The 25,640-nt window shown below is 40.3% G+C and overlaps 3 protein-coding genes across 3 annotated transcripts; 1 reads left to right on the forward strand and 2 right to left on the reverse strand.

Moving 5' to 3' along the window:
• The first annotated feature begins 3,946 nt into the window (after positions 1-3,946).
• Positions 3,947-5,374, forward strand: LOC106086042 (lipase 3). The gene is made up of 3 exons (XM_013250547.2): positions 3,947-4,125; positions 4,187-4,912; positions 4,979-5,374. The coding sequence occupies exons 1-3, from the start codon at positions 3,985-3,987 to the stop codon at positions 5,372-5,374; spliced, it is 1,263 nt and encodes a 420-aa protein (XP_013106001.1). The 5' UTR covers positions 3,947-3,984.
• A 1,968-nt stretch (positions 5,375-7,342) lies between these two features.
• On the reverse strand, positions 7,343-9,502 carry LOC106086041 (uncharacterized). The gene is made up of 2 exons (XM_013250545.2): positions 7,830-9,502; positions 7,343-7,730 (listed from the first exon to the last, which is right to left on the reverse strand). Exons 1-2 carry the CDS (start codon positions 9,441-9,443, stop codon positions 7,455-7,457), a joined length of 1,890 nt encoding a protein of 629 aa, XP_013105999.2. The 5' UTR covers positions 9,444-9,502; the 3' UTR covers positions 7,343-7,454.
• Positions 9,503-15,624: 6,122 nt separating this feature from the next.
• LOC106086050 (uncharacterized) lies at positions 15,625-24,278 on the reverse strand. The gene is made up of 3 exons (XM_059361713.1): positions 22,485-24,278; positions 19,988-20,641; positions 15,625-16,017 (listed from the first exon to the last, which is right to left on the reverse strand). The coding sequence occupies exons 1-3, from the start codon at positions 24,276-24,278 to the stop codon at positions 15,775-15,777; spliced, it is 2,691 nt and encodes an 896-aa protein (XP_059217696.1). The 3' UTR covers positions 15,625-15,774.
• Positions 24,279-25,640: the final 1,362 nt, after the last annotated feature.

The following is a 25,640-nucleotide window of genomic DNA, read 5'->3' on the forward strand; positions in this document are numbered from 1 at the left end:
GCTTTTATATTCCAACATAATGGGGTGGGAGTAATTTTGCGTCTAGCCTTTCTTTCTCTATCAGTAACAATAATTCATTTATTAAAGCAGTTTTTGTTGCCTTACCATGCACTTGGCCCATAATGTTTATGTTGCCTTGTCTGTCTAATTATCGGCGCGTTAAATGTTTTCCATGAATTTATGAAGGTACTTAGGTTTAGCTGGTTTAATGTATATTAGAGTGTGCTGTCATAAAATTAATGAATTGGTAGTAATAATAATAAAACGAAAATGTTCTGCACGGGTGGTAGTGCAGAACTTTTTCGTGGGAATACAAATTACAAATAAAATGTCCTTTATTAAGGTTTGGATGTTGGATTCTGGTAAAATGTATACCACTTAGCTCAGTGAATGTGGATTTTTCGAAGAAAAAAACTGCGGATAATGTATGAGGCTTAAAGACTAAAATGGAAAGGTTTAAATGGAGCGGTTCCCCGCACTCCACTTGACGACATATAGTAGATTTATTTAGTGTAGAATAAAATGGAAAGGTTTAAATGGAGCGGTTCCTCTCACTCCACTTGACGACTTATAGTAGCTTTATTTAGTGTGGGTGTTCGGGGTCTGCTTAAGGTACCAAATTTCAGTGTAATCGGATGAATTTGAAACTATTGGGTTGCCCAAAAAGTAATTGCGGATTTTTTAAAAGAAAGTAAATGCATTTTTAATTGAACTTAGAATGAACTTTGATCAAATATACTTTTTTTACAATTTTTTCCTAAAGCAAGCTAAAAGTAACAGCTGATAACTGACAGAAGAAAGAATGCAATTATAGAGTCACAAGCTGTGAAAAAATTTGTCAACGCCGACTATATGAAAAATCCGCAATTACTTTTTGGGCAATCCAATATATTCGCCCCTCGGATCGATCGTACATCTAACACACTACTTTAATGCCTTCCATCTATCACAACATGATCTATTTGGTTTCTCGTGTTTAGATGGGGTGACAGCTATGTGGCTGTGTTAATCCTTCGATGTTGGAATCTGGTGCCGCTAACTAACACATTCAATGCCGCGGCAAAGTCTCTTAGCCCAAATCCATTATCGGAAGTTTCTTCGTGTAGGCTAAATTTAGCTAAAGATATTTTCCTTCCTTATCTTCGCATTTAAATCTCCCAGAACGGTTTTAATATCATGACCGGGAAAGCGGTCATATTCTCTATCTAGGCGCTTGGATAGCTTGTCATTCACCGGAGTAAACCTGGAGAGAAGGTGTTTCAGTCTCCGACTAACCACATAATCAAATTCATGCCTCGTTTCATGGCATCTATAATATAGGGCGTGATCACTAGGTGTTGTTATGGAATCCTTCTCGAACGATCACATTTCCTGTACGGTAGTAATGTCTGCCCACCCTCTCTATAAAGAGTGCGGATATTCCAGATGCAGACACGCAAATCATGGACCTTAAAATTTTGCGGGGGTCGCCAACATCTGGGGATCCGTATTCACCATTGGATTGGGGTATACTAATTTCATCATTCTGTTTGTAACTCCTCGAAATATTCGTCTAAGACCCCATAAAGCATATAAATTCTTGATCGTCATGATATTTTAAGTCGATCTAGCCATGTCCGTACGTCTGTCTGTCGAAATCACGCTAACATTCGAAGGAGTAAAGCTAGCCGCTTGAAATTTTGCACAAATACTTCTTACTAGTGTAGGTCGGTTGGGATTGTAAATTGGCTATATCGGTCCACGTTTTGATATAGCTGCCATATAAACCTGGGATCTGGGATCTTGACTTCTTGAGCCGCTAGAGGGCACACTTCTTATCCGATTTGCCTGAATTGTTTTTGTTTTTTTTTTTTGCATGAGGTGTTTTATTATGACTTCCAACAATTGTGCAGAGGATGGTTCAAATCGGTCCATAACCAGATATAGCTGTCATATAAACCGATATGGCGTCTTGACTTCTTGAGCGTCTAGAGTGCGCAATTCGAATACGATTTGGCTGTAATTTAGCACGTGGTGTTTTGTTATGACTTCCAATAACTGTGCTAAATAAATCGGTCATTAACCTGATATAGCTGCCATATAAACCGATCTGGGCCTTGAGTTCTTGAGCCTCTAGAGGGCGCAATTATTATCCAACTTGGCTGAAATTTTGTACAACGGCTTCTTCCATGACCTTCAACATATGTATCAATTGTGGTCTTAATCGGTCAATAGCCTGGTACAGCTCCGCTATAATCCGATCTCCCTAATCTCCCACTTCTTGAGCCCCTTAAGGCCGCATTCAACAACATTCCAACATTCAATTCATCTATGGTCAGAATCGGGCCATAACTTGATAAAGCTCCAATAGCATAGCAATTCCTTTTATACCCCCCACCAAAGGATGGAGGGAAAATGAATATTTTGTCATTCCGTTTGCACCACACCGAAATATCCATTTCCGACCCTATATAGTATATATATTCTTGATCAGCGTAAAAATCTAATACGATCTAGACATGTCCGTCCGTCTGCCTGTTGAAATCACGCTACAGTCTTTCAAAATAGAGATATTGAACCGAAACTTTGCACAAATTCTTTTTTTGTCCATAAGCAGGTTAAGTTCGAAGATGGGATATATCGGACTTTATCTTGATATAGCCCCCATATAGACCGATCGGCCGATTTAGGTCCTTAGGCCCATAAAAGTCACATTTATGATGCGATTTTGCTGAAATTTGAGACAGTGAGTTGTGTTAGGCCCTTCGACACCCTTCGTTAATTTGGCCTAGATCGGTCCAGACTTTAGTATAGCTGCCATATAGACCGATCGGCCGATTTAGGGTCTTAGGCTCATAAAAGCCACATTTATTATCTGATTTCACTGAAATTTGGGACAATGCGTTGTGTTAGGCTCTTCGACTTTTTTCTGCAACTTGGCCCAAATTGGTCCAGATTTGGATATAGCTGCCACGTAGAGCGATATCTCTTTTTAAGGTTTTGGGGCTATAAAAGACGCATTTATTGTCCGATTTCACCGAAATTTGGGGCAGTGACTTATGTTAGGCTTTTCGTCATCCGTGTCGTATATGGTCAGATCGATTTATTTTTAGATATAGATACTAAAAAGTCCAATATTTTCTTATACACAATTGAACAATGACTTGTACTTTTTAGTATTTGCTCCAAATCGGAACATATTTCGATATAACTGCTATGGGACATAAGGTATGCAATTTTCACCGGATTTTGATGAAAGGTGGTTTACATATATACCCGAGGTGTTGGGTATCCAAAGTTCAGCCCGGCCGAACTTAACGCCTTTTTACTTGTTTTATCCTTTGTTTGCCTTAAAAGAGATATCGGGAAAAAAAGCTCCACAGATGCGATCTATGGTGGAGGGTATATAAGATTCAGCCCGGCCGAACTTAGCACGCTTTTAACGTGTTTCATAGTGATTTCTTCAAGTTTTCCGGGTGATGGGCTACTAACTCGTGGCACATTTTAGCTCACTACCTTTAACGGATATCAGCCACTGTAGCATGGCCTTATCTATCATAGCAATTAAGACGATAACATGCTACGGTTGTCCAAGTTCGAGACATTGGAGAGCATAAAACTTTTTTCTTTTAAGCCAACAAACTGACAACGTTTGTTCATTGTAATCACCCCCTTTAATAAGGGAAATTTTTGTAAAATCATAAACACGCCCCCCATAGAATTAAATGGTTTTACAAGCACTTCACTTGTCTTTGGTGGGGGCAAACTCAAGTGTGCTACCCGTGTTAACTTAAACGAAATAATAATAATAACTCTAATCGCACATGATTAACTAAATTTAAATGTAGTACTTGGAAGTACACACAAGATAAGCTAAATTCGCCAACAATTGATAATGGCCCAAACAAAATTTGATTGTTTACTGATGGCCAACAATCAAATCAATAGGCAATGGTCAAAATTATAGTAAGACCTCAAGATTAGTGTTTGCTGAAAATTGGCAATATGAAGACGTGGATTTGGCTAATTTGCCTGACAGCGGTGGCTGTGACTGCTGAGACACCTCAGGAGGATCCAGCCTTAGAGCTTTTGAATTATTTTCGAGATCCAGAGCCGCATATAACGTTGAAACCAAAATTAACCACGGTATGTTGAAGTATTACTAAAAAAAATTCTTGAAAAACTGTTTTTTTTTTATAATCTATAGGCTGATCGCATTAAAGGCCATGGTTATCCTGCCGAAACCCATCAGACCATAACCGAGGATGGCTATATCATTACCATGTTCCGCATACCCTATTCCCATAAGCTACAAAATCAAGACAAATATCGTCCCATAGTCCTCATACAACATGGATTGTTTAGCAGCTCTGATGGTTGGATGTTGAACGGGCCCAATGATGGCATTGGCTTTAATCTGGCCGATGCTGGCTACGATGTTTGGTTTGGTAATGCCCGAGGCAACACCTACAATCGCCATCATGTTTCCCGATCGATTAATCATCCCTACTTTTGGCGCTTTAGTTGGCATGAAATTGGCCATTACGATATTGCGGCCATGATTGACTATGCCTTGGCCAGAAATGGCCAAGGCCAGGAATCGATACATTATATAGGCCACTCGCAAGGTACCACGGTATACTTTACCTTGATGTCCACACGTCCTGAATATAATGGAAAAATTAAGACAGCCCATATGTTGGCACCGGTGGCTTATATGAGCAACATGGAGGATAAATTGGTAAAAACTTTGGCTCCCTATTTGGGGCATCACAATGTCTATTCGGCTCTCTTCAACGATCAAGAGTTTTTGCCCCACAATGAGTTGTTTACCAAATTGGCCTATAATGCCTGCGCCCCGGGTTCACGTGTACATGGTCTATGCAACTCCATTGGTTATATGCTGGAGGGGCCTGAAACGAATAGTAATACGGTAGGAGGAATTACTTGATAAATATATTATCCAAAGTCCAATTCTTGCCTTTTCTTTGCTTTTTAGAGTGTCTTCCCCATTTTGGCTGAAACTCATCCTGCTGGCTGTTCCACCAATCAAATTTGTCATTATATGCAAGAACAACAATCCGGCTGTTTCTGTCTCTATGACTTTGGTGTAGCCAAAAATCTTGATGTTTATGGCCACCCCCTTCCTCCTGCATATCCTGTCGAATTGATTACTTCCCTTGTGCATTTGTGGTATAGCGATAACGATGACTTGGCTGCTGTAGAAGATGTTGAGCGTCTTGCTCAAAAATTACCCAATAAGGTGATGCATCACATGGAAGATCCCACCTGGGCTCATGGTGACTTTTCCACCCACAAGGAAGTTAAGAAATATATCAATGATCCAATTATAGATATAATGGAAGCCTATGAAAAAGATTTACTAAACGTATAAGAGGTGATAAAATATTATGTTTACACATAATATTTAAGTGCCTTAAAAAATATGGTGTTTTTTGTTGTGCACACTCGTAGGAAAAAGTCTGCAGATAATAGCAGACACTGTCTGCTGACTGTTAGTGGTTAATATTGCTGTTGTTACAGCAGTTGTTCTACGGTTATAGACAATTTCAGAACAGCAGGCTGCCTGCTAAAAAGTCTGTTTGATGGAAATGTCTGCTGTTCAATTTATGAGCAGTAGACATAAAATGAAACAAAATAAAACAAGTAAGAGCGTACTAAGATCGGCCGGGCCGAATCTTATATACCCTCCACCATGGATCGCATTTGTTAGGCTGGGCCGAACTTTGAATGCCCACCACCTCGGGTATATATGTAAACCACCTTTCGTCATAACCCGGTAACGCATAACTTTTGCCCCCATAGCAGCTATATCGAAATATGGTCCGATTTGGACCAAATTCTAGAAGGACATCGTCGAAAAGCCTGACATAAGTCACTGTGTCAAATTTCAGCGAAATCGGATTATAAATGTGCCTTTTAGGGGCCCAAGACCTTAAATCTAGAGATCGGTCTATATGGCAGCTATATCCAAATCTGGACCGATCTAAGTCAAATTGAAGAAGAATGTCAAAGGGTCTAACACAACTCACTGTCGCAAATTTCGGTGAAATCGGACAATAAATGCGCCTTTTATGAGCCCAAATTCTTAAATAGAGAGATTGGTCTCTATGGCAGCTATATTCAAATCTAAACCGATCTGGGCCAAATTGAAAAAGGATATTGAAGGGCTTAATACAACTCACTGTCCCAAATTTCGGCGAAATCGAACAATAAATGCGCCTTTTATGGGCCCAAAACCTTTAATCGAGGGATCGGTCCATAAGGCAGCTATATCCAAATCTGAACCGATCTTGGCCAAATTGAATAAGGATGTCGACTGGCCTAACACAACTCACTGTACCGAATTTCATCAAAATCGGATAATAAATGTGGCCTTTATGGGCCTAAGACCCTAAATCGGCAGATAGGTCTATATGGGGGCTATATCAAGATATAGTCCGATATAGCCCATCTTCGAATTTAACCTGCTTATGGAGAAAAAAAGAAGCTGTGCAAAGTTTCAGCTCAATATCTCTATTTTCAAAGACAGTATCGTGATTTCAACAGACTGACGGACGAACATGGCTAGATCGTCTTAGATTTTTACGCTGATCAAGAATCTATATACTTTATAGGGTCGGAAATGGATATTCCGATGTGTTGCAAATGGAATGACAAAATGATCCATTCTCATCCTTCGTAACGTAAAATAAATATGTACCTTTGCCGGGTCTTATCGCACCCTCCGTCGGAACCATCCCGTTCAGTCCACAAATTTCAAGAGATCTCCCTTCTCACGATCACCAAGATCGCAAAAGTACCGCCTCCCAGAGAGCAAAGCCTCCTCATCCCCATCAAGACAACCTCTGCGGAAGTCATTGTGCTTCGCCATGTGGCATATGGCATAGTGGCATGCGACCATGGTGGAGGGTATATAAGATTCGGCCCGGCCGAACTAAGCACGCTCTTACTTGTTTCAAATTAAATACCACTCATCCTTGGACCGATCGATTTTTTAGTAAGCGTACAATAAATGCGATTCATTGCAACAATACACAGGCAGAGGGACGGACATGGCTAAATCGAATCAGGAACTGTTTTTAAGCCCACCGGTATATTTAACAATGGGTATAGCTCTACTCCTTCTAAGCGTTGCAAATAAAAGCACAAATGCACTACATAACAATACCACAATGTTGGTGTGTGGTATAATTAGGGGCCAAGTTCAAAGATAAGCGGCTGGCATTAGATCCCTTAAGTTTTCACGCCACATTGTAAATGAGACCAAGATTGTATTCACATTCATTCTAAAAATGAAATATACACGCAATCGCTTTAAAAAAATGACATGCGTGGAAGATGATGTTTAGGGCATGTGGGAAAAAATACCCAAAAAAAAATTCATTATAATTATACTTAATCCTAAATTACTCTGCAAACATAAACTTTTAAATATTGTATGTAAAAGTTTCTTAGCTGCCTGAATTAGAAGCCAATGCTCGTACATCGCATTGATTTGCTGATGTAACGCTTAGAATTTCATTATCTTCACCGACTTTCAAAACCGCAGCCATTCCCTCCAACAGATGGCGCTCTATGTGACAATGGAGCAGCCAAAAACCGGTATTAGTGCTTTTGAAACGTATGATAATGTAGCCCAGAATGGGTATTTGAACTGTATCCTTTTGTACTGCTTTGTAGTGAGGACTATGGCGTCTCAAGCGGCCTTGGCGATCGGCTTCTTCGACCTGGAAGAAAAGAACAGAAAAACAAAATAGATTTAGGGCGATGTGCATTGCCTTTGGCCATTTCTATTTCATTTCCCCTATTTCATTCATCATACTTACCTTATACAAATCTGCTCGATCTTCAAACACACCTTGGCCCACCACACGGAACGTATAGCCATGCAAATGAAATGGGTGTGTCTCTTCCATGTAGTTGGTGACAATCATTTCAATGCACTCATTGGCTGGCACGCGTATAACATGGGTACACTGACAATTGGAGTTGCGGCAATCACGACCAGCTTCTTTCAGAGATGTGTGATTGCAGTAGACCTCACTCTCATTGTACAAATGGCGACTCTGCAGCATAGAAGTTTTAGGGGCACTAAATGTAATGTTGCCCACTTGCAGATGGTACACCCCATTCTCCAATATATAGCCAAAACTGGTATAAAATTTGCGATAGACGGCATTGGCTGGACAAGGCATGGGCTCAAGGGCCTTAAGTTCCACTGTGGGTATATTGGTGATGTTGACATTGTCATTGGTGGCAGTTATGACCACCATCTCGGGCTTTTCCACATATTGGGCCAAAGCATTAATCACAACTTGCTGTTTTGCTCTACGCGGCCTTTCCTCTGGCAATTGCGTCAGCGGTACTCCCTTATAATGGAGTATAGCATATTGGGTTATATTCTCACACTCATAGATGCCACGTACTCGTATCCAATAAGTGTCTGGCGCGTTATTGGCATATATAATCACATCGAATCTCTCGGCCGAGGTCATCTGTAATGTATCAGCCATAACGGGCTCAATGTCATTACCATCGGTGGCTATGACTTGAAATCTATGATGGTCGAAGGAAATCTCCACCGGACAATTGGCCACACCATTCAAGATAATGCGTATGCGATAAAAACGCATGGGCGAGACAGTCATGCGAAAGTAGTGATTTCTGGCATCATCCACAGGCCAATCCTGATTGCGGCCTTTGCCATTAATGACTATATTGCGTGGAGAAGTCAAACTGCTAATGTCATGCAGCAAAAGGGCATGGTCCACATCATCAACATCAAAAAGATGACTATGTGGATCCAAGCGTCCACTTTGGCGTATAATTAAGGCTCCCCAAACCCCCATTGCCCTTTGCAAAGAGACATGACTGTGATACCAATGTGTGCCTGCCAATGGTACTTGGAAACAAACACGATATACATCTCCTGGCCTTATGGGATACTGAGTCACATAAGGAACTCCATCACTCCAAGGTGTTTTCTTCATGATAATGCCATGCCAATGCAAGGTGGCATCCTCAGTTAAATTGTTATAGGTATCCACAATTAGGACATCATTCTGGCATACTTCTATGGCAGGTCCTGGAAATTGATAATTGACCAGTTGTAAAGGCAAAGGTTCACCATCTCCATAAATGCAATGCTCATCGGCACAGGCATTTGGATTACCCAGACACTGTTGGCACTCGGGACCCAACATCTGATAGTTGTGTATATACAGCTTGTAGTAGCAGGTCATTGAGGCTCCTGCTCTACACTGGCGTCGACACGGGTGACGAGCAAAATTTGCATACATATCATTCTCCAACTGTACTGGATGAAAATTTGGAAAAATTCCCCGTTGTGAGCTTACATGGAGAAAACTTTGAACGTATTTCACTTGAACTGCCATAAGCAGCAGCAAACGCCAACAATCCTCTGTAGTGGATTTTCTCATATTTCACTATACCGATACCAAAGTGGGTTTCAACTGCCTATTCCAAGTTATAGACAGTTACTGGCGTAATAGAATGCCACTATTTGAAAATATAAGCTTTGGGTATAAAAACAAGTAAAAAGGCGTAAAGTTTGGCCTGGCCGAACTTTGAATACCCACCACCTCGGGTGTATATGTAAACATCCTTTCATCTTCATCCAGTGAAAAATGCATAATTTATGCCCCATAGCAGGTCGAAGGACCTAACGCAGCCAACTATCCTACATTTCAGCGACATTGAACAATAAATGCGCCTTTTATGGGTCCAAAAGAAAGATGTCGAAGGGCTTAACACAACTCACTGTCCCAAATTTGGAAAAATCGGACAATAAATCGCCTATTATGGAACCAAGACCTTAAATCGAGAGATCGGTCTATATGACAGCTATATCCAAAACTGGACCGATCTGTGCAGTATTGCAAAAAGATGTCAAGGGCCTAACTTAACTCACTGTCTCAAATTTCCACGACATCGGACAATGAATGCGCCTTTTATGGGCCCAAAGCCTTAAATCGAGAGATCGGTCTATATGGCAGCTATATCCAAATCTGTACCGATCTGAACAAAATTGAAAAAAGATATCGAAGGGCCTAACAGAACTCACTGTCCCAAATTTTGGCAAAATCGGTCAATAAATGCGCCTTTTATGGGCCCAAAGCCTTAAATCGAGATATCTGTCTATATGGCAACTATATCCAAATCTGGGCCATATTGCAGAAAAATTTCGAGGGGACTAAGATCGGCCGGGCCGAACTTAACTCAATATCCCAAATTTCGGCGAAAGCGGACAATTAATGCGCCTATTGTGGACCCAAGACCTTAAGTCGGGAGATCGGTCTATATGGTAGCTATATCGAAATCTGGACCGATCTGGGCCATATTGCAGAGAGATGTCGAGGGGCCTAACTCAACTCACTGTCCTAAATTTCAGTGACATCGGACAATAAATACGCCTTTTATGGGTCCAAACCCTTAAATCAAGAGATCGGCCTATATGCCAGCTATATCCAAATCTGGACCGATCTGAATCAAATTAAAGAAGGGTATAAAGGGGCTTAACTCAACTCACTGTCCCAAGTTTCGGCGAAATCGAACAATAAATGCGCCTTTTTTGGGCGCAAGACCTTAAATCGAGGGATCGGTCTATATGGCAGCTATATCCAAATCTGGACTGATCTGACTCAAATTAAAGAAGGGTGTAAAGGGGCTTAACTCAACTCACTGTCCCTAGTTTCGACGAAATCGAACAATAAATGCGCCTTTTTTGGGCGCAAGACCTTAAATTGAGGGATCGGTCTATATGGCAGCTATATCCAAATCTGGACCGAACTGGGCCGTATTGCAGAAAGATGTCGAGGGGCCTAACTCAACTCATTGTCCCAAATTTCATCGATATCGGACAATAAATGCGCGTTTTATGGGCGCAAGACCTTAAATCGATAGATCGGTCTATATGGCAGCTATATCCAAATCTGGACCGATCTGGGCCATATTGCAGAAAGATGTCGAGGGGCCTAATTTAAATCACTGTCCCAAATTTAAGCAAGATCGGATAAAAAATTTGGCTTTAATGGGCCTAATACCCTAAATCGGCGGATCGGTCTATATGGGGCCTATATCAAGATATAGTCGGATATAGCCCATCTTCGAACTAAACCTGCCTATGGACAAAAAAAGAATCTGTGCAAAGTTTCAGCTCAATATCTCTATTTTTAAAGACTGTAACGTGATTTCAACAGATAGACGGGCGGGCAAGGCTAGATCGTCTTAGATTTTTACGGTGATCAAGAATATATATACTTTATAGGGTCGGAAACGGATATTTCGATGAGTTGCAAACGGAATGACAAAATGAATATACCCCCATCCTTCGGTGGTGGGTATAATAATTTAGCGTAAAATGTGTGAATAATTTTTTTCTAATATCCAAGACCTTGTATATATACGGGGCACATTCACTTTACAATATCATGGTACAAATATGCACATAAAAAATGCATACATTAGCATTTTAACTTGCGGGTAATTTGGCTTTTCATACCATAACGCTCTGCCTCTCTCCCTACAATAAAAAAAAATTGTCAAGCATGATTTTAACACTTCGAAATTTTAGAAGCTAATTTTGAGGCATCCGTATGTCCGTCCGTCTAATGCAGGTTAAACTAAGCAACATTGTGTATAAGGTTTTGAAAGAAAATTTTCCAAACTCTTGAAATTTTTATATTAGACAAGAGTACAGTCGAATCTGTTGTATTGAACACCTTTTAGTTGAAAAAACCGGCTGATTGAAAAAAATTAGCTTGAAATAATTGATTTTAAAGACTTTTTAACACATTTCACTTCGCTCAATTGAAAACCTGCGTAACTGAAAAATCGCTTAATTGGAACAAAAATGTATGCCAACAAGTCACACATCAAAGAAATCAACTCTGGTTAATTAAAACACATGCATTGGGAAAAAGTACAGCTAATAGACAGTGTTGTCGAGCGTGGTTAATGTGGTAATTGTATCACAGAGGCTCATTGTGCAATTAATACGATTCAAATACAACACACCAATGCACGGCCCTTGAAGCCATCACACCTAAAGTCTTCCTACTAAAGACGAAACGCGTCCCATAGTGGTTGGTATGTGTTGCTATCTCTGGATTACCTTTTCCATTTGCAAAAACAAAAAAAAACCAATATCCGACCATTGAGCTCGTCTCGAAAGAGAAGCAAACAAGAATTATAAAATTTTTAATGATCTTGGCCCTAACAGGCAAAAAACTTGAAAATGAAAACATTGTTTGTTTCTTTTTTGAGACTTTTTGGAGATTTTTACAGAGATCGCCACACACACCAATCAATATGGGATGCGTTTCGTCATTTGGTTAGAACAACTCATCAGCCGTATTAAGTGTGAAGGCCTCAAGGGCCATACGTTGATATGTTGTACTTATATCATCTCTATGATGATATAAATACCTCATTACCCACGCTCGACAACCCTGTCTTTTAGCTGTTCCTTTCCCAATGCATGTGTTTGTGTAATGGCATATTTTTTGTCTACACAATAATACTACTCCCATGGCATACATATGAATCTGTGCACTTTTTGGAAGTTGTATTGATGGCTTCCAACGCTAAACAAAGGCAACGAATGTCGCTGTTGCTCCGAAGATTAGGCAGATCGGATCATTTTAATTTTACAATTTTCGTTTGTTTCTCTTTCGATACGAACTCAATGATCGGAGATTTTTATACCCTACACCACTACTGTGGTACAGGGTATTATAACTTAGTGAATTAGTTTGTAACACCCACCAAAAGAAGAGAGATAGACCCATTGATAAGTATATATATATTTTTTGTATATATATATTTTGATAAAATTGTGAACACGTATGAAGACGCCAAATAGAACACTTTGTGCCAAATTTTATAAAGATCGGACCAAAATTGTAGCTTCTACGGCCTTAACAGGCCATCTCGGATGAAAGATGTATATGGCAGCTATATCTAAATCTTAACCGATATTTATGAAATTTTGCCCACGTATTGGAATGCCAAATAAAACATGTCGATCCAAATTTTATAAAGATCGGGTCAAAATTGTGGGTTCTACAGCTAAAACAGGGATGAATATACATCATATGGGAGCTATATCTAATTCTGGGTCGATTTTGTTCAAAATCAATAGCGTTTATCCTTGGACCAAACAAGTAATTTGTACAAAATTTTACGATAGTCGAACATAAAATGCGACCTGCTCACTGATTACAAGAACACTTGGACAGACAGGCAGACGGACAAACGGATATAGCTAAATCGATTCAGAAGTAATTCTAAGCCGATCCGTATACTTATCAATGGGTCAAGCTCTTCTCCTTCTTAGCGTTGCAAACAAATGCACAAAGTTTTAATACCCTGTACCACTTTGATTGGGATTGTAATTGAGCTATAACGGTACATGTTTTGATATAGCTGCCATCTAAACCGATCTTGAATTCTGGAGCCTCTAGAGGGCGCAATTCTTATCCGATTTGGCCGAAATTTTGCACGAAGTGTTTTGGTTTGACCATCAACAACTATGGCAAGTATGGTCTAAATCGGTTCATAATCATATAATCTGATCTCGGATCTTGACATCGTGAGCTTCTAGAGGGCGTAATTATTTTCCAATTTGGCTGAAATTTAGCATGAAGTATTTTGGTTTCACCATCAACAACTGTGCAAAGAATGGTCTAAATCGGTTTATAACCTTATATAGCTCCCAAATAATTCGAACTTGGATCTAAACTTCTTAAGCCGCTAGAGGACGCAGTTGTCATCTGATTTGGCTGAAATTTAGCATGAAGTGTTTTGGTTGGACCATTAACAACTGTGCCAAGAATGGTCTAAATCGGTTTATAACCTTATATAACTCCCAAATAATTCGAACTTGGATCTAAACTTCTTAAGCCGCTAGAGGACGCAGTTGTCATCTGATTTGGCTGAAATTTAGCATGAAGTGTTTTGGTTGGACCATCAACAACTGTGCAAAGAATGGTCTAAATCGGTTTACAACCTTATATAGCTCCCAAATAATCCGAACTTGGATCTAGACTTCTTGAGCCGCTAGAGGACGCAGTTGTCATCTGATTTGGCTGAAATTTAGCATGAAGTGTTTTGGCTTGACCATCAACTGCTGTGGCAAGTATGGTCTAAATCGGTTTATAACCTAATATAGCTCTCATATAATCCGATCTCGATTTGGCTGAAATTGAGCATGAAGTAGTGTTTTGATTTGACTTCCAACAACTGTGTCAAGTATGGTCTAAATCGTTTCACAACCAGATATAGCTCCCATATAGTCCAATATCGGATCTTGTCTTAGTGAGCCGCTGGAGAGCGCAATTATTAACAGATTTGGCTGAAATTTTGCATGAAGTATGGTTGCCCAAAAAGTAATTGCGGATTTTTTAAAAGGAAGTAAATGCATTTTTAATAAAACTTAGAATGAATAGTTTTTTTACACTTTTTTTCTAAAGCAAGCTAAAAGTAACATCTGATAACTGACAGAAGAAAGAATGCAATTACAGAGTCACAAGCTGTGAAAAAATTTGTCAACGCCGACTATACGAAAAATCCTCAATTACTTTTTGGGCAACCCAATAGTTTGTTGTGACTTCCACTAACTGTACTAAGTATGGTCTAAATCGGTTCACAACCTGTTACAGCTCCCATATAAGCCGATCTCCCGATTATACTTCTTGGGCCTCTAAATTCTTATCCAATTTGGCTGAGATTTTGCACAACTAATTCTACTATGGTCTCCAACAGCTTAACCAAGTACGGCCTCAATCGGTTCATATCTTGGTATATCTCAAATAGCACAGCAATTCTAATCGATTATCCTTTGTTTGCTTATAAAAAGATACAATGCAAAGAACTTGGCAAATGAGATACATGGTGTAGGCTATATAAGATTCGTTCCGGTCATTTTTACGTTTTAAGTAAAGATAGAATGTTTAAATTAAAAAGTTTTTTTTTTAAAAATAACAATTGGACTGGCATCTGTGAAGTAAACTAATAATCAATGAGCCAACAAAATTCGAAACGGATGGTTATGTCCGTAGGTATAAATTTTAAGATAGCATCCTTATTTTGAAGTTTAAGGTCTTTGGCTTGTAAAGAAGAATCTTAAATTTTAAGCCAACTTTGTGTTCTGTATAGGAGCTGATTGCCAATTAAGCTTCTTAAGGCTAATACAATGTGATAATGGAACATATGCATCAGCTTGATTGGAGGCCACCGAATTTTGCACCTGTTCCTAAAGTTTGTCCGGTTCATGGGCAAATTTGCATTTGATTGTACATTCTGGCTGAAACAGGGGATATGGCAAATACTGTTGAACGATTGAGAAGAGTAAACTTGTCTGTATGTTGTTATTCATAGCCACAATCTTAAACATAAACTTGGTATAGTTAAGCTATTTACCCGTTGGCGGGTTACAAAGCCATATTTTTAATCCGATTTCGGTGAAATTTGGAATGATAAGTTATATCATTTCGACTTCTTCATAAAACAAAATATATATAAACATAGGTTCAATTTCTGATAAAGTCCCCATATAGAAAAATCTTCGGAGTTAACTTTTTGAAGACACTGATGGTTTGATTGGAAACCTGTAATCCAATCAAAATCTCTTTGATGATTTTAATGTCAATCTGCTACGGCTATTGTCAAAATAAATAATTTAATAAATACTTGATCTAAATTTAACTATAACCATTTGAAATGTAAAAACTTAACGACTCTGTAGTATAATTAACAGTTGAGTTTAGGTGTTATCTTCTTCATCTGATAATTTTCACCAATTTTCAAAACAGCCGTCATTCCCAACAATGAATGACGTTCGATGTGACAATGCATTGCCCAAAATCCGGGATTATCACTAATAAAACGAATAATTATATAGCCCAAAGGTGGAACTTGTATGGTATCCTTTTCCACAGCCGGAAAATTATCGGGAGTACGTTTGAGATATCCACGGAGATCGAGCTCTCGAATCTGGAAAATAAAGGTAAGAATAAGTAAAGAAAAAATTAAAAACTATGATAAGCAAAGTAAACACAGTCAGTTAGTAGTTAATTTTGCTGCTATTACAGAAATAGCGTACTAAGTTCGGCCGAGCCGAATCTTATATACCCGCCACCATGGATCGCTTTTGTCGAGTTCTTTTCTCGGCAAACAAAGGATAAAAGAAAAGAATTGCTATGATGTTAGAGCTATATCAAGTTATGGACCGATTCGGACCATAATTGAACTAAATGTTGGATATCATAGTAGAAGTCATTGTATAAAATTTCAGCCAATTCGAATAAGAATTGCGCCTTTAAGGGGCTCAAGAAATAAAATAGGAAGATCGGTTTATATGGGTGCTGTATCAGGATTTTGACACATTTAGACCATATTTGATACGTATGTTGAAGGCTATGGCAGAAGCCGTTGTACAAAATTTCAGCCAAATTGGATTGTATTATTGTATTTCAGCCAATTGGATTATAATTGCGTCCTCTAGAAGCTCATGAAGTCAAGATCACAGATCGGTTTATATGGCAGCTGATTTGAACCATATTTGGCACAGTTGTTGAAAGTCATAATAAAACTCTTCGTGCTACATTTTAGCCAAATCGGATAATAATTGCGCCCTCTAGTGGCTCAAGAAGTCAAGACCCCAGATCGGTTTATATGACAGCTATATCAGGTTATGAACCGATTTCAACCATACTTAGCACAGTTGTTGAAAATCATAACAACACACCTCATGCAAAATTTCCCACAAATCGGATAAAAATTGCGCCCTCTAGTGGTTCAAGAAAACAAGATCCAAGATCGGTTTATATGGCAGCTATATCAGCTTATGGACCGATTTGAAACATACTTAGCCCAGTTGTTGAAAGTCATAAAAAAACACATCATGCAATATTTCAGCCAAATCGGATAAGAATTTCTCCCTGTAAATGCTCAAGAAGTCAAGACCCCAGATCGGTTTATATGGCAGCTATATCAGGTTATGAACCGATTTCAACCATACTAATCACAGTTGTTAGAAATCATAACAACACACCTCATACAAAATTTCACACAAATCGGATAAGAATTGCGCCCTCTAGTAGCTCAAGAAGTCGATATCCAATATCGGTTCATATGGTAGCTATATCAGCTTATGTACCGATTTCAACCATTCTTAATAAAGTTGTTGGAAGTCATAAAAAACACATCATGCAATATTTCAGCCAAATCGGATAAGAATTTCTCCCTGTAGAGGCTCAAGAAATCAAGGCCCCATATCGGTTTATATGGCAGCTATATCAGGTTATGGGCCGATTTGAACTATTCTTGACAGAGTTGTTGGAAGTCATAACAAAACACGTCGTGCAAATCGGATAGGAATTGTGCCATATAGCGGCTCAAGAAGTCAGGACCCCAGATGGGTTTATGTGACATTTATATCAGGTTATGGACCGATTTCAACCTACTCAGCACAGTTGTTGGAAGACATAATAAAACAGCTCATGCAAAATTTCAGCCAAATCGGATAAGAATTGTGCCCTCTAGCGGCTCAAGAAGTCAAGATCCCAGTTCGGCTTATATGACAGCTATATCAGTATGTGGACCGATATCGCCCATTTAGAATCCCAACCGACCTACACTAATAAGAAGTATTTGTGCAAAATTTCAAGCGCCTAGCTCAACTCCTTCGAAAGTTAGCGTGCTTTCGACAGACAGATGGACGGACGGACAGATTGACGGACATGGCTAGTTCGACTTAAAATGTCATAACGATCAAAAATAGATATACTTTATGGGGTCTTAGACAAACAGAATGACGAAACTAGTATACAACCATCCTATGGTGGAGGGTATAACAATCAGCAGACAGTGTTTGCTGTTTTTAGCAGACAGTGTTTGCTATTTTCAGCGGACTTTTTTCTATGACTGAAAGCAAGTAAGAAGGAGATCAGTATAACTTTTGGTATCATAACGGAACATATTGGACTACGAGCCCACTTATGCAAAATCTGTACTGCAAGGGATAGCATGTGAAGGGCATATGGGGAAGCTCATCATCTTCCTGAAGTTGGAGAATTTCCTTTGTCATTGCCTGGCTTTCGCGGCTAACAGACACCGGCACTTAGGTGGGGTCACAATACCAAACATGAAACAACTTCGGATCGTTGTATGGAAAACAAGTAGGAAATGCGAAAGTAGCTCGGAGTTCCTGACTTAGATTTTCTTTTTCGAGGTAACTTTTAGTATTTAGAGCGCACAAAAAGCAGATTACTGACTTAGGTGTATGTCCATAGTGGCCTTACCTTTTTAACCTAACCTAACTTCTTTTAGTTCATTTAAGCCTATCCCTGTAAACTACCTGACTTGAAACACGGTCTTGCAAAACCGTGTTTTAGTCAACAAGTCAATATGTGGGTCTGTTGCTTAGTGCTATTAGAGCTTGCCTGTTAGCAAGATCGAGTACAAAATGTCAATGCCCTAGGTTGTACGGGCATCTTTTGGCAGACATTTTATTATAAAACAAGTAAGTCAAGTAAGGCTCAAGAAGTCAAGACCCAAGATTGGTTTATATGGCAGCTATATCAGGTTATGAACCGATTTCAACCATACTTGGCACAGTTGTTGAATATAATAACAAAACACGTCGTGCAAAATTTCATTCCAATCGGATACGAATTGCGCACTCTAGAGGCTCAAGAAGTCAAGACCCAAGATCGGTTTATATGGCAGCTATATCAGGTTATGAACCGATTTGAACCATACTTGGCACAGTTGTTGGATATCATAACAAAACACGTCGTGCAAAATTTCATCCCAATCGGATAAGAATTGCGCACTCTAGAGGCTCAAGATGTCAAGACCCAAGATCGGTTTATATGGCAGCTATATCAAAACATGGACCGATATGGCCCATTTACAATACCAACCGACCTACACTAATAAGAAGTATTTGTGCAAAATTTCAAGCGGCTAGCTTTACTCCTTCGGAAGTTAGCGTGCTTTCGACAGACAGACGGACGGACGGACGGACAGACGGGCGGACATGGCTAGATCGACATAAAATTTCACGACGATCAAGAATATATATACTTTATGGGGTCTCAGACGAATATTTCGAGTAGTTACAATCAGAATGACGAAACTAGTATACCCCCCATCTTATGGTGGAGGGTATAAAAATTGGAAAAACCCCTCGAATTTAAAAATTCCAAAGCACAAATCGCCCAATTGGGCACATGTTTTTTTACTCCGTATTTTGGGAAGTTTCGTAAAAAAATTCGGGGAGAATTTAATTTTAGTTTTTAAGAACACTTTGATCTGAAAAATTAGTTTTTTTTCAAAAGTTTTCACTCTGTATCTCACCCGGCATATTTTTACCAGTTTTTTTCGATTTTCTCCCACTGTGCGCTGTTTTGATCCATCCGTGTACCATCAACTAAAAGATGACAACATCAGTGTCCCATCAAATTGACGGGAAACCTCTTCCATTCTACAAACCCTTCGATTATTCCTCAATTTTAAGACTTGCTCCTAATCCTTAAATCCATTCGGACTTCATCAAAAATCTCAAAACCGCAGTGGCTACATCATACTTAACCTGTATGCCCAAAGTTTAGACATCCAGAATTGTCTTTAGAGCCCTTTTGTATGTGATTTAAATTGCCCAGCCTATGCCACCAAACCACATTCTCTGAACCCGTTCTCAGGCAGAGGTCTTTACGATCCTGAAGGTCCTGGTAACGATTTCAATGTAGGAGTGGCTGCCCGATCGGACTATTCCGATATAAGTGGGCAGTCTAGCAGCGCTAAAGGCGTCTGGCTATGTGTAATCGAGACCGGTTAGGATATGTGACGACCATCTTCAGTCTATGCTGAATTCAGGGCCATCTAAGAATGCTGATACGACTTTTTATAGAACTTTTAAATTACCTTAAACTAAATCACTTCCATGTGGTCAACTTACATTTCTCACATCATTGATGTTGCCCAAAACGTCTTGACCCACCAGACGAAAGGTGAAACCATGAGCATGAAAGGGATGCGTTGAGTTCATATAATTTGCCACCACCAATTCGATGGGCTTATAAGCAGGCATTCGCACAACATTGGTGCACTCGCAATTGGTGCGGCGACAATTTATACCAGCAGCCTGGAAGCCAGTACGGTTACAGAAATAATTGTCATCATTGAAAAGATGGCGACCCTGCAGCAAGGACACCGAGGGAAAGGCAAAAGTGATCTCGTCCACTTGCAAATACTCTTCACCGTCCAACACCAACTGACCAAAGCTCATGTAGTAGGTGATGAATTTGGTATAGGCAGGCCACTCCAAAGGCGTGAGTGATTGCAGGCCCAGGGTGGGCACATCATTGCGTTCATCTCTGGTAGCTAGATTTGAAACTTCCGTCAAAGTATTGATACCCACTGGAGCCTCTGAGGTTGTTGATTTTATTTCATTACTCAGCTCGGTTATCTGCTGAGCTGGCAAACGCCGCCGTGAGGCACCACGATAATGTAGTATGGCACCCTGGTATAGATTCAAATTTTCGCAATCATTATAGCCCTTGACACGTATCCAATAGTTGCCTGTGTACTGATTGGCTAACAGACACCGGCACTTAGGTGGGGTCACAATACCAAACATGAAACAACTTCGGATCGTTGTATGGAAAACAAGTAGGAAATGCGAAAGTAGCTCGGAGTTCCTGACTTAGATTTTCTTTTTCGAGGTAACTTTTAGTATTTAGAGCGCACAAAAAGCAGATTACTGACTTAGGTGTATGTCCATAGTGGCCTTACCTTTTTAACCTAACCTAACTTCTTTTAGTTCATTTAAGCCTATCCCTGTAAACTACCTGACTTGAAACACGGTCTTGCAAAACCGTGTTTTAGTCAACAAGTCAATATGTGGGTCTGTTGCTTAGTGCTATTAGAGCTTGCCTGTTAGCAAGATCGAGTACAAAATGTCAATGCCCTAGGTTGTACGGGCATCTTTTGGCAGACATTTTATTATAAAACAAGTAAGTCAAGTAAGGCTCAAGAAGTCAAGACCCAAGATTGGTTTATATGGCAGCTATATCAGGTTATGAACCGATTTCAACCATACTTGGCACAGTTGTTGAATATAATAACAAAACACGTCGTGCAAAATTTCATTCCAATCGGATACGAATTGCGCACTCTAGAGGCTCAAGAAGTCAAGACCCAAGATCGGTTTATATGGCAGCTATATCAGGTTATGAACCGATTTGAACCATACTTGGCACAGTTGTTGGATATCATAACAAAACACGTCGTGCAAAATTTCATCCCAATCGGATAAGAATTGCGCACTCTAGAGGCTCAAGATGTCAAGACCCAAGATCGGTTTATATGGCAGCTATATCAAAACATGGACCGATATGGCCCATTTACAATACCAACCGACCTACACTAATAAGAAGTATTTGTGCAAAATTTCAAGCGGCTAGCTTTACTCCTTCGGAAGTTAGCGTGCTTTCGACAGACAGACGGACGGACGGACGGACAGACGGGCGGACATGGCTAGATCGACATAAAATTTCACGACGATCAAGAATATATATACTTTATGGGGTCTCAGACGAATATTTCGAGTAGTTACAATCAGAATGACGAAACTAGTATACCCCCCATCTTATGGTGGAGGGTATAAAAATTGGAAAAACCCCTCGAATTTAAAAATTCCAAAGCACAAATCGCCCAATTGGGCACATGTTTTTTTACTCCGTATTTTGGGAAGTTTCGTAAAAAAATTCGGGGAGAATTTAATTTTAGTTTTTAAGAACACTTTGATCTGAAAAATTAGTTTTTTTTCAAAAGTTTTCACTCTGTATCTCACCCGGCATATTTTTACCAGTTTTTTTCGATTTTCTCCCACTGTGCGCTGTTTTGATCCATCCGTGTACCATCAACTAAAAGATGACAACATCAGTGTCCCATCAAATTGACGGGAAACCTCTTCCATTCTACAAACCCTTCGATTATTCCTCAATTTTAAGACTTGCTCCTAATCCTTAAATCCATTCGGACTTCATCAAAAATCTCAAAACCGCAGTGGCTACATCATACTTAACCTGTATGCCCAAAGTTTAGACATCCAGAATTGTCTTTAGAGCCCTTTTGTATGTGATTTAAATTGCCCAGCCTATGCCACCAAACCACATTCTCTGAACCCGTTCTCAGGCAGAGGTCTTTACGATCCTGAAGGTCCTGGTAACGATTTCAATGTAGGAGTGGCTGCCCGATCGGACTATTCCGATATAAGTGGGCAGTCTAGCAGCGCTAAAGGCGTCTGGCTATGTGTAATCGAGACCGGTTAGGATATGTGACGACCATCTTCAGTCTATGCTGAATTCAGGGCCATCTAAGAATGCTGATACGACTTTTTATAGAACTTTTAAATTACCTTAAACTAAATCACTTCCATGTGGTCAACTTACATTTCTCACATCATTGATGTTGCCCAAAACGTCTTGACCCACCAGACGAAAGGTGAAACCATGAGCATGAAAGGGATGCGTTGAGTTCATATAATTTGCCACCACCAATTCGATGGGCTTATAAGCAGGCATTCGCACAACATTGGTGCACTCGCAATTGGTGCGGCGACAATTTATACCAGCAGCCTGGAAGCCAGTACGGTTACAGAAATAATTGTCATCATTGAAAAGATGGCGACCCTGCAGCAAGGACACCGAGGGAAAGGCAAAAGTGATCTCGTCCACTTGCAAATACTCTTCACCGTCCAACACCAACTGACCAAAGCTCATGTAGTAGGTGATGAATTTGGTATAGGCAGGCCACTCCAAAGGCGTGAGTGATTGCAGGCCCAGGGTGGGCACATCATTGCGTTCATCTCTGGTAGCTAGATTTGAAACTTCCGTCAAAGTATTGATACCCACTGGAGCCTCTGAGGTTGTTGATTTTATTTCATTACTCAGCTCGGTTATCTGCTGAGCTGGCAAACGCCGCCGTGAGGCACCACGATAATGTAGTATGGCACCCTGGTATAGATTCAAATTTTCGCAATCATTATAGCCCTTGACACGTATCCAATAGTTGCCTGTGTACTGATTGGCGTGTAAGATAAAATCAAATCTCTCGGCTGAGGTAAGGAAAAATTTATCCCCATAGACAGGTTTCAAGTCATTGCCATCCGAGGCTATCATCAGCATTTTGTGATTTTCTATGGAAAATTCCACTGGACAATTGAAGACCCCATTGCTGATGACACGCATGCGATAACGCATTCCCGGCGAGACATTAATGCGTTCATAGCGATGCCTGGAGTCATTGTCGGGCCAGGAGTTCAAATGATTACGGCCTTTACCATTTATCACCAGATTACGGGGACGTGTAAAGTCTCCACTATAGACGGTGTCCTGTATTATCATGGTGTGCTCCACCAAATCGTAGTCATACAAATTGGCATGGCGATTGTTCTCCTTGGTCTGGCGTATGATCAAAGCTCCTGCTGCACCCAGAGCTCGCTGCCATCCCATGTGACTATGATACCACACCGAGCCACTGCGATCCACAGGAAAAGTGTAACGTTGAACCTCTCCTGGAGAAATCGGGTATTGGGTGACAAAAGGCACTCCATCCATATCGGGCGTCTGAGACATATGCAAACCATGCCAATGTGTGGTGGTGTCCTCCCTCAGATAGTTGATCACATCCGCCACTATGGTATCTCCCTCACACACCTCTATTGAGGGAGCTGGCCACTGGCGATTCACTGCTATCACCTCATTTGGCACTCCATCACCATATATACAATTCTCCGATTCACAAGTACTAGGATCGTACAGGCAATTCTGGCATTCGGGACCCAATGTCTGATAGTAGTGCACTATGATGCGATAATAACAGGATTGACTTTTACCCTGTTGACAAACCCTGCGGCAGGGATGACGATCAAAGCTGCCATAGGCAGTGTCACCTCCAATTGCTGGTACATCATTGTAAGGCCCAGAAAATAGAGGGGTCTCCTTGTGCTTGTTGCCAAAGATGTCACTGAAGCCCCAATACAACTTCGATATATTCGCCGAATTCAATTCCATGGGCAAGTCAATGACTTCCTCCTCGGTAGTGGCGATGCCATTATTGTCCATTTTAGTATCCATGTTCGTATCTGCTTCTTTAGTATCCTTTTCTTCAGCTGGAAGCTCCTTGGACTGTATACTCGTAAGTATCAGCAACATTGTCCCAATCCATATCCACTTGAAGAACATCTTTCCTTTTATAATTTCTCTCACTTTTACTTTTGTTTATTCACTTTGACCGTTTCATTTAAGCTTAAGACCACAACTGACCACAGCCATTGTCATTAACTTCCGAAGAAAGTTTATCCAATGCCCCCTCAAAGTCACAACACGGAATGACCAATCGATTGTCGCTGGCCATTGATATGCCGGCTGCATCACCATACCGCATTCCACTATTTGTGATCGGCATTCATAATCAATGTTGTGCTGCGCATGCTCTCTGGGTCATATGTTTATTCTTCTGTTGCTCCTCTTCTGGGTTAGTTTGCATTACATTTCGGCGGGAAGGTTGGTGGCAATCAATCACGTTGACAATTCGTTATATTGTCAATGGAAATTAGACACTTTTTGTGAGTTCGTGCTTTTGTTAAAAATTATGTAGCATACTTTAAGGTGTCAATAATTTTTGGAATAATACAAAGACGGGAGGTGTTTATTAACCCCAAATGATTTCGAAATTTTCTGGGAAATGAACTTTAATTCAATAAAATTTATTTTTAATATTCCAATAAAATTTAAATTTATTAATATAAGGAGTTACGAGTCCTCCCGGTTCCGTAGGATGCTATCTAAGGACCCGAAAATCCTTAGGAGCATTGTGAGAAATGTGGAACCTGTCTTAGTCTAGCTCTGAGACTCTCAAGCAAGTGGCTGCGATGTACTTCTCCGGATATTCAGTCATAGCGCATTTAATGATAAGCATTTAATGATAAGCATTTAATGATAAGCAACTTTTAACGACAAGTTTTCTCTGTGTGCTGGGGTTCAGCTCAGCTCAGGGGCAAGGTTCGTCATAGAAATATATCTGATCTTGGACTGGGAGAGTGAAAAGCCTCTAAATTTCGTTTTATATGTTTTATTTGCTTGATGAAGTCTTAAAGCTAAAAGGTGAGGGATGTGATTCGGGAGCACAATCGCTGGGGGGATCGGTGGGTCGGTTTGCGAGCGGGCACACTGTAATACACTGTTAGGCACTGTGGTTCGACAGCCGGTAGGTGACACGAAGCACACCCCAATACACGGTTGGACACTGATTGGTGGCTAGGAGGCACACCCGAATACACGTTACTATTCGGGTTAACCGGCGTTCACGGCACGAAGATGCGGAAGTTCACACCGTTGCGAAACGAGATATTCGGACACGGTGAACACAAGAAGTCACACCCTAATATGCGGTACAGTATGGGGAATGCTATGGGTGTCAAGGGGGTACACGGTAATACACGGTTCAGGACCACAGGAGAACGGCACGGGGTGTCGATAGAGATAAATGTAGTTTCGGGCGCGGTGGGAAGAAGGTACACCTAATTATACGGCCCTATACACAGG

Source organism: Stomoxys calcitrans, chromosome 2 (genome assembly GCF_963082655.1).
Source record: "Stomoxys calcitrans chromosome 2, idStoCalc2.1, whole genome shotgun sequence".
NCBI classification, from domain to species: domain Eukaryota; kingdom Metazoa; phylum Arthropoda; class Insecta; order Diptera; family Muscidae; genus Stomoxys; species Stomoxys calcitrans.